The 9,577-nt window shown below is 39.1% G+C and overlaps 1 protein-coding gene across 1 annotated transcript; it reads left to right on the top strand.

The window, feature by feature from the left end:
* Nucleotides 1–2,412: 2,412 nt before the first annotated feature.
* On the top strand, nucleotides 2,413–9,266 carry LOC122058264 (protein DAMAGED DNA-BINDING 2; the record flags this gene model as incomplete). The annotated part of the gene is given in 10 exon segments (XM_042620876.1): nucleotides 2,413–2,950; nucleotides 3,088–3,178; nucleotides 3,369–3,496; nucleotides 3,805–3,927; nucleotides 4,039–4,127; nucleotides 4,211–4,331; nucleotides 5,001–5,092; nucleotides 7,940–8,069; nucleotides 8,741–8,989; nucleotides 9,070–9,266. Coding segments are annotated over 10 exon segments (1,508 nt in total), but the record flags the coding sequence as incomplete, so codon positions are not given.
* Nucleotides 9,267–9,577: the final 311 nt, after the last annotated feature.

The raw sequence follows: 9,577 nt of genomic DNA, 5'->3' as shown, positions 1-9,577 counted from the left end.
GAATCATTGCTCACGACTCAGGATTCTATTTTATCATCAATCCAATCATCGTTCACATTTTTTCTTTTTCTTATCAATTAATAGATCTCTTGAGGAAAGGTTCAAGAAGTCTGACTTCACCCGTACTCTGTAGCGTGGCTTATCAGACCTAGTGTAGATTCAAGTTCTAAAAATATCTGCAATGATGTGTTCTACCATTCTAATGTGCTCAGACTATATTTTTCTTTTTGTATTTAATTATTTTTACCATTATTTTAAATCCTGTGGGGGAATTATTGGTTTTAAAACAAATATTTAAAACAAATGAAGATTCAAAATAACTTTAAATAGTTGTTTAAATACAAAATAACTTTTACAAGTTTTATACCCCACAATTTATTTGTCAATTCAGTTTTGGAGACATTTTATTATCTTCTTTAAGGCTCATTATATCTTCAGTTGCTAAAGATTTACGTAGTCTTAGTTTTCCTTTAATTTTAAAGTCTCCTTACAATAAAGTATCTTCTTAATTCATCAACTTAAAGTCCCTTAATTTTTTATCTCATTTATCTTATAAATAGAGGGAGACTTTAGCATTTGTAACGCGGAACAAGTCATTTGAGTTATTCAAGTGTGTTCTTAATTTTGCTTCTCTTGGGTTTTGTTGGATTTTAACATGTCCATTGTGTGAGTGTTTTGTTTTCTAGTCTGAGCACAACCCTATAGCATTAGAAGGGGTTCAATAGTTGAGTGCACGATTACTAGGGGAGTTATTGGGCTGTTTTATTTTGAAAACTGATTTGCATTATTCTCGGTTGCACCATAGGGGGCATCTACAGTCTTAAGGACAGTGTCAAGTGACATGACTCAGCACACCAATTTTCTAACAATTTCTAATACATATCTATAATAATTCCATGCAAGTGATATATTGAAAGTTCTCCTATAAGAAGGTGACACTCAGGTTTACTCTCTCAATAATTTGACACATAATTTCCCTACAAGGATTCATTCTTAGAAGAGGGCTTGCACTTACTGAAAAATAACATTTTTGGATCCATTATACGTATGTTGACTTGGACGTATATATAAAGATTAAACACAATACTAAAAAAATAAAATAAAAATAACACGTGTTCCTTCAACTTTCATATATTTATTTTTATTATTTTAATAGCAATAAGTGAAACAGGTATTAGTAGGGGTGTCAATTCGTGGCCCGACCCAACGAAACCGATCGAAACCGACCGTTTATAGCCCAGCCCGGCCCTTTTATTAAACGTGTTGGGCTTGAGCCCGACCCATTTATAAACGGTCGGTCTCAGTCTTGATACTTGGATCGTCGGGCACCCGACCAAGACCGACCAATTAATACCCAACCGAGATCAGTTTATTTTGCACCGGCCTGGCCCTGCCTGGTTGTAAGATACCTATTTTACCCGACCGAGAGTATGTCATGTTGGCGATCGACCGACTGGAAGCCCCGGTCGACCGGAACTGTCCGAGACCATAGCCGATTGACCGATAGAAAGTCCCGGTCGACCGGTGACTTGCCTGGAAGTGCTCCAACGGCTATATTTTGCCTCAACGGCTCTTGGCGGACGATCGGATACCGATGGCGGTCGATCGGTGGTCCCAAAATACGTCCGTTAGAGCCTGATTTTCTGCCTAAAATGCTTCACTAAGTTCACCTATAAATACCCAAACCGCTCTTAATTAAATAATCATTAAGAAAGAGCTTTAAGAGCATGTTGGATCAATGCTTTGGATTTTTTGTGATGTTTTTAAATATGTGACTTGGAAGAGAGTAGGTTCCTTGGATCAATCAATACATTTATTGAGATCCATTTGTAGTTATGGGCAATCCCACATGAGAGCATTCTCATTGCATTTTCATCAAATCATCTCTTTCCTTAAAATTTTATTTTGCAAAATTAACCATGTTACTATACATAACATGGATTATAAAATGTCCAACCAGTTTAAAACAAATAAAAGAATAACCACAACCAGATTTAGACAATGAAAAATAGGAAACCAAACCCCATCGTCCGTCACGGCGTCGTTGCTCAATAATATTAAAGAAGGCTTATTTAAAAACCGGTTATGCCCATTTAACATTAAACATGTCCATGACCCGGTTAAGGCCCGACTAAAACCCGATTAAGGCTTGATTTTAATAGCCTGAGATTGACCGACTGAATATAAAGTATACCATGCCCTCATTAACTAAGCCCGATTAGTTAAATGGACAGACACGGTGTAATCTTTAAAAGTCTTCAAGCCCAATTAAGCCCGATCGGTTGACAGCCCTGGGTATTTGATCCTTGTATTTCGGGCAAATGTAAGTGCTGCGAATCCAAACTCATTTATTGCGCTTCAAGACTTCCAAGTTCCAATGGCGGTTAATAAGCCACGTCGTATCCCGCCCCGTTTAACTGTCCATGTCCCTGAAGCCACCAAACACCCTTTTCCACCTCCGAAGTCAAATCCTTCGTGAGTCATTTTTCGTATTTCACAGGGTTATTTTGGTGATTCTAATTTCACCCAGAGTCGGTTGTTATTACTCCCGCCCATTTCAATTCGTTTCCATTTCCGGTTTTATCCCCAATTTGCTGGTCACTGCTCTCATTTCCTCTGTTTCTTTTCTCTTTCCGTGAGCTTCATTTTTTCATTCCCCAAAATGCCCCCGCAAACCAGAAGAATGGCGTTCCCCAGAATTGTGATTGAGAGGGACACTGATTCTGAACAAAGTTCAGAAGAAGAAGACGAAGAAGAAGTTGTAGAAGAAGAAGAGGAGGAGGAAGAGGAAGAGGAAGAGGATACGCTTAGGGCTGTTGCCGAAGAAGATGAAGAAGAAGTTGCAGAGAAGGCGGAAGGCGGGAAAATGGGAGGGAAGCTTATGGATGCTTCCGATGCGAAGAAGAAAGACAAAGCGCCGATAACCATTAGTCTCAAGAATGTTTGTAAAGTATGGTGATTTTGCTTACTCTCTTAGGGTTTGTGATTGGTGTTTTGTTGCGTTGCTCTCCCAGTACTCTATTAGGGTCTGCTGACTCTATTTCTGTTGCTTTTGTTATGAGTTATTCACTATTTCCTTTGGTCTAGGTCTGCAAGAGAAAGGGACACCAAGCAGGATTTAAGGGCGCTACCTACATCGATTGCCCTATGAAACCATGCTTCCTTTGTAAAATGCCTGGTAATTGTGTGTGTTAAGATGCTTACATCCATTCCTTGAAAAATTATGCTTTCAGTGTAAAATGTATGTGTTAAGAGTGTGGGTGGGTACCATTTATTAGTATCTCTGTTGCTCTTTATTGGGTCTTTTGATTTTGCCCAATTTCCTAGTTTTCGTTTAAACTATTTGTGAATTGTTTTTGGAACCAAAGGGCACACGACCATGAATTGCCCACATCGAGTAGCTGTGGAGCATGGGGTGATCCCCGCTCCCCACAAGAACACCGGAAGACCTTTGGATTATGTATTTGAACGCCAACTTAGGTCTGATGTTACCATGGTATGTTTTCAATGCAGCATCCTTCATCTTATTTGTAGTTTGATTTTGTCTTGCTCATTAACACTATTCCTTGTTGTATGACCAGTAATGCCAATTACGGCTTTGCACTCTCAAAAAATTGACCTGTTCAAGCTTAGACTAAAGTACATTTGTTGCCATGTGTGTCATCACCATTATTATCTGTTATTGTGCTACTACTTTGTATTATTTAACCTCTTAATGGGTTAGATAGCAATTCACAGAATAGATTAATATAGATATTTTATCTTATTTGACTATGGTTTGAGTGGTCTTGGTTTTGTACTTAGATCAAGCCAGCTTTTGTGATCCCCAATCAAGTGGACTGTGGTGTTATTAGATACCACAGTAGGCGTATAACCTGCCTGGAGTTTCATCCAACCAACGACAACATTCTTCTATCGGGAGATAAGGTAGCTTGCTCAATTGTTGAATGCTAATATGTAGCTTATTCTAATAGCTAAGTTTTGTAATTCTTTCTTCATTATTAATGTCTTGTCCTTTTTTGCATATTTCTGAGAAAGAAAGGACAACTTGGAGTGTGGGATTATGGTAAAGTATATGAAAAGACAGTGTATGGAAACATACATTCTTGTATACTTAATAATATGAGGTGAGTCTATCTCTTTATTGGACTTGAGGGTATGTAAATGTTAATGTATTTTACAGCTCCATAATAAAGTTTGTGGTTTGCAGGTTCAATCCATCTAATGATGGAACTTTATATGCAGCATCCTCGGATGGGACGGTCAGTTGCACTGACTTGGAGACTGGAATGTCATTTCCTCTTATGGACGTCAATCCCGATGGATGGCAGGTATATGGTTCTTCTCTATAAAATTTATTGTTATGCATGAACTTTATCAGACTTTATGAGGTTTAAATCTTGCATGACTAGAAGTATAATGAGTACTTGGTTGAGTTCTTTGTAAGGAGTATCTCTCTCTCTCTCTCTCTCTCTCTCTCTCTCTCTCTCTCTCTCACACACACACACACACACACACACACACACACACACACACACACACACACATATTTCCAATATGGTTACCATATAATGTTCTAAAGTTAAGACTGTAAATTGACCAAGTTTTTCATGCTTGTAAAGCTTTGGATGTCCTGTTATTTTCTGATTCCTGAGCACGGTTAGTGTTACTTGAGTACTCAATCAATCTCTCTGAGCTGTTTGAATAGTTGTGCAGTACATTGATTATGTTAGTGTAAAGCCTATGTGGTACCAAATACCATATGGTCATGCCTTTTCTCATTTTGGCTCATCTGACATCATGGAAGCATTTAAATGTCGTTTGAGTTCTTCATTTTAAGTTCCCAAAATTTCAGGTCTGACCCATTGGTAGGGTGGTTGTTTTTCCTGCTGACTTTGGGGTGGCAGGATTTGACCAGCTTGCTAAAGGAAAAGGCCCTTCTTAATTCTAAGGGTTGCGTGTCAACACATTTTTGAGTAGCAAACTGCTTTGTCATATAGGGTCCAAGTAGCTGGAGGATGCTTTATGGCATGGAAATCAATCCAGAGAAGAGTCTTGTGCTTGTTGCAGATAATTTTGGATATCTATACATGTGAGTCTCTCTCTCTCTCTCTCTCTCTCTCTCTCTCTCTCTCTCTGTGTATGCGTGTGTTTGTGTGTGTATGTGTGGGTGTGGGTGTGGGTGTGGGGGTGGGGGTGGGGGTGGGGGTGGGTGCATTAAGTCTCCAAATATGCATAACGATCATAGTTGTCAAGGTGTTGCCTAGGCGGGTGCCTTGGTCGCCTTGTTGGTGTCATCTTGCATCCAGGCCCCCTCCAATGCCTTGGGTCGCCTAGACGCCTGACAACTATGGTAACAATCTTATGTCTCATTATAATGCTATATTTTGTATAAGCCAACATATAATTGTCAGCAAATCCTTGCTATCTTTCCCCTATTTTTTGTAATAATCCAGGCTTGCATGTCAAGTTAACTTAAATGGTGGATGCAGTTGTTTGTAATGTTTGACCTAATCCCAATCATCGGTTGAACAACAAAAGAGTATATCTGTGACAATAAGCTTTGGGTTGGATTACATATGTATTGTGCCTTTGGTTCAAAGGGTTTTAATTGTATTTGGCCACTTAAATTGGCCTAAAATATGGAGAAGGTTTGAAGGATTTATTAATTACTTAAGCTGTGGGATCTTATAGGGGTATTCTTGGAGGCTTTATTTGTTTATTTATTTTCTTATTGTAAAGATTATCTTGGTTTGATATTAATTTATTCCAAGCTGAGTTGGCTCCTATTTTCTTATTGGCTGGATGATTTAATAGGTTATTTTTGAGCTATCCTATTGGTTAGATGATGGAAGCTCTTATTTCGTATTGGTTGAATGCTGCAACCTTTCCTCCTTAGTCAATCATAAGATAGTAGAGTAGATATAAATACATGAAAGGCGTACAGGCCACCACAGCAATTTGAAGAAATAAAGAAGTTCAATTTCTGAATTTTGGTTCTATGGGTTCAGACCTACATTTGTGGGTTAAATGGTGTTGCCTAGTCGATTCTGGGTGTACTTGGTGAATTCCAAATGAAGACTAAGGTGGTTTTCTTAGTGGAAGAGTGATCTTTGTAGGCTTTGGTGGATTCCTAGCCTGAGGTTTAGGTGGATTCCTAACCTGTTTGATCTTTTTATCTATCTACCTCCATATCAAACTTATAGGTCAGATCTGAATACTTCCCTATCCTGCGGCTTAGTTCTATTTGATTACATAATCATACTATAACCCGCTGGAAATCAAGATGATTTTGCTTTTTTGATTCTGATCAACTTCCCACTGGAATTCTGTTCGAATCTCTGAATTTTTCCTGGTTGATATATCAGGTCAGTTCTTGCTTTCAAGTTTTCCTACTTGCTGAAGGATTGTTCCAGATCTCATAATCCAGCCATCAGATTTTGCTAAAATTCTACAGACCTGATATGTAAATATAACAGAACCTTTGACTGAAATTGGAACATACTTTGAACCATAACCCTAACTGCCTTTCTCTTTTTCCTGCAATCTTGTGGAGATAATCTCTCACTGCATTTCTGTGGTTCGGGATGAATCTCATTACTAAGACTCTGGTTACGCAATTGGAATATCTGATCTGCCGAGTAGTATAGCATCTCTTTGAGGGGAGTGATAGAAGTTCATTCGGTTGCTTGGCTATGGACTGGTTTTCTCATTGGTCATGTGGAGGAATCGCAATGGTAACAGCTGTCAACATGGATCTTTTGTTGGAAATTTACTAGGATGAAGATGGAAGTATAAGGCTGTGGTATTAGGTCTTGGGATTTACTCAATTAGATAGACTTGGGAATTTTATCAAGTCTTTCATCATAAGCTAAGATCTTGAGTAGGGTGCAACTCGTGACCTGGGCCAGGTTTTCGAAAACCATGCCTCCAGCCCTTTTGCAATCCCAAGCCCAACCTTAGCCCAGCCTGTCTGGGTTCAGCCAAGCCTGATGTCTCAGTCCAAATGGATATATGTATTTATTAACGAGGAGCTAAAGCCACCAGCCCAGACTCAAACTCATATATGGTGTATGACAATGATGAATCAAAAATATCTTCCACAGAATTCAGTGGGTTGGGTAATCAAAAGATCCATACATGGTTTTTTCTGAGCCTGTAGCGGAGCTGCATCTGTTGGGGCACATGGGCCTAACTTATTGCTGCCCAAGTCTATTGAGTATTAGGATGCTTAAGATTGAACAAACTGTCATTTTGTGTTTGATCCAGGTGTGGCATATCAATAGACTGACTATTGGATAGCTAACAACTATGATTATCATATGATGGTTCCTCTCTCCAAGACTCTGTATCTTGTCTGGAAAGTGAAAACTGTGCCTACTTCAAAACAAAATGAGATAATGGTTAAAAACTCAATAAGCTTTCAATCTTACACTTTTGAGTGGGCATATTCTGCAGGGTGCATATTCAAATTGCTTTTGAAATTTTAAGATGTTTAACTTTAGTTTGAACGATGAAATTTTGAATGGGAAATTGTGCACAAAATGCATCTTATTTGGGAAGAATTACTTCTTCCATGTCAGAAAACATTGTTCTATGTTGCGTTTTCAGCTTGTTGTCAATGCCAGATTAGCAGTTTCATTTAGCACTAGATTTGATTATTTTCCCTGGATATTGTTTGGCTGGAAGGTTTGAAACGTTGGCTGTATATTTTCAGCTAGGGGAAGGGTTTGCTGCCAGGCTGCGTGGCCCCTACACCAGCATCGGGGCCAATGCACAGGGGCACCCAACAGGAGGGGTGGCGCATTCATTTTTCCCCCCTTGTGTGTGGGCTCAGGGGGGATGCTGCCGGGCTGCGTTCTTTTTCCCGTTCAGCTAATGTCAGTAGCTGAGCCATATATGGTTCTAGCTGTAATATGATTTTTCTGTGATTCTTCAGGGTGGATATGCGCTCCAACAAGAAAACCGGAGATACCATTTTGATCCATAAGAAAGGTAGCAAAGTAGTTGGGCTTCACTGCAATCCTGTTCAGCCAGAGATTCTCTTGAGTTGTGGAAATGATCACTTTGTGAGTTTTTCCTTGAATGATTGGCTGTCTATACTATGTTCATCGATACATATACTATTGTTTTTAAGAGTGTTGCATGTGGGGTGGGTGTATTTATATTTTGACAAGTGACAACATAATTTTATTGAAGAAGAAAAAGAGTAGGAAGATATAAGGCTGTGTTTGGGTTCATTCTTGGATGAAAGAAAAGGAAAAGAAAGGAAAAAAGAAAAGGGAAATTTTCAATCTGCCTATTTTTTGGTTGTATATCAAGAAAATGAAGACAAAATATACAACAAATTCCATCATTGTTGTTTGGTTGTCCAGGAATTGCAGTAAGCCAGTTAGTTATTCCCCACTTTGTGAGTGGGAAAGTAGAACTCACATATAAACAATTTTCTCCTTACTTTCTTTTCCCTGCTTTTTCCACATAATAGATGAGACATAAAACTAGGGACAACCTTTACCAAAAGTAATTTTTCTCCAGATTTTCTCTCACCTAAGCAACCAAACAAATGCATCTCCGATTTTTCTCTTGCTTTCTTTTCCCATATTGTGAGGGAAAGCAACGGAACGTAGTATAAAGTCACATGTCATTACACCAACTTCTACGTGCATATATTAAATGTTAACCTATGCAATATGTTAGTTCAAGGGATTTAATAGTTTAAGGTTTATTAACATTTCCTCAGGCTCGTATATGGGATGTGCGCCGACTTGGGGTTGGATCTTCCCTATATGATCTTCGTCACAGCCGTGTTGTAAACTCAGCGTATTTCTCCCCACAATCTGGAAGCAAGATTCTTACTACAGCTCAGGACAACCGCCTTCGAGTATGGGATTATATCTTTGGCAATTTGGACGCCCCTAGCAGAGAGATAGTACATAGCCATGATTTCAATAGGCATTTGACCCCTTTTCGAGCTGAATGGGACCCAAAGGTGATTAGACTACTAATTTAGAACAGGGAAAAAAAAGATGATAAAAATCTTATTTGTAGCATGTTTAACTTTCTTTGCAGGACCCATCGGAGTCCCTGGCAGTTATTGGCCGCTACATAAGTGAGAATTATAATGGAGCTGCCTTGCATCCCATTGATTTCATCGATACAAGTACAGGTCGACTGGTTGATGAGGTGATGGAACCAAACATCACAACCATCAGTCCCGTTAATAAGCTACACCCAAGAGATGATGTCATGGCATCTGGTAGTTCAAGGTTTGGACTCGGCATCATGTCAAAATCTTATCCCCGCTATTCTGGTTGCCAAATTTTATGCTTTCTATTTCATCATGCCACCTCACCCCTCCCCCCCGCGTTTTAAATCCTTTAAGTGTGTTGTATTTTTTATAAGTATTTTTCATGTTCCTTATGTTTTTATACCTTGCTTGCTCTTTTACATCTCATTTAGGTCAGACACTTTTGAGTGTGCTGCTTTACTTTTATTCCATTAGAAGAAGGGTTTTGACCTGTAGCTATAGCCATGGGAAAGATTTTTTTGGTTGGGGAGGGTTGGGGGGGGGGGGGGG

This window comes from Macadamia integrifolia, chromosome 2, assembly GCF_013358625.1.
Source record: "Macadamia integrifolia cultivar HAES 741 chromosome 2, SCU_Mint_v3, whole genome shotgun sequence".
Lineage (NCBI taxonomy): Eukaryota > Viridiplantae > Streptophyta > Magnoliopsida > Proteales > Proteaceae > Macadamia > Macadamia integrifolia.
The sequence above is the reverse complement of the archived record's forward strand: the minus strand, read 5'-3'. Positions and strand labels throughout refer to the sequence as shown.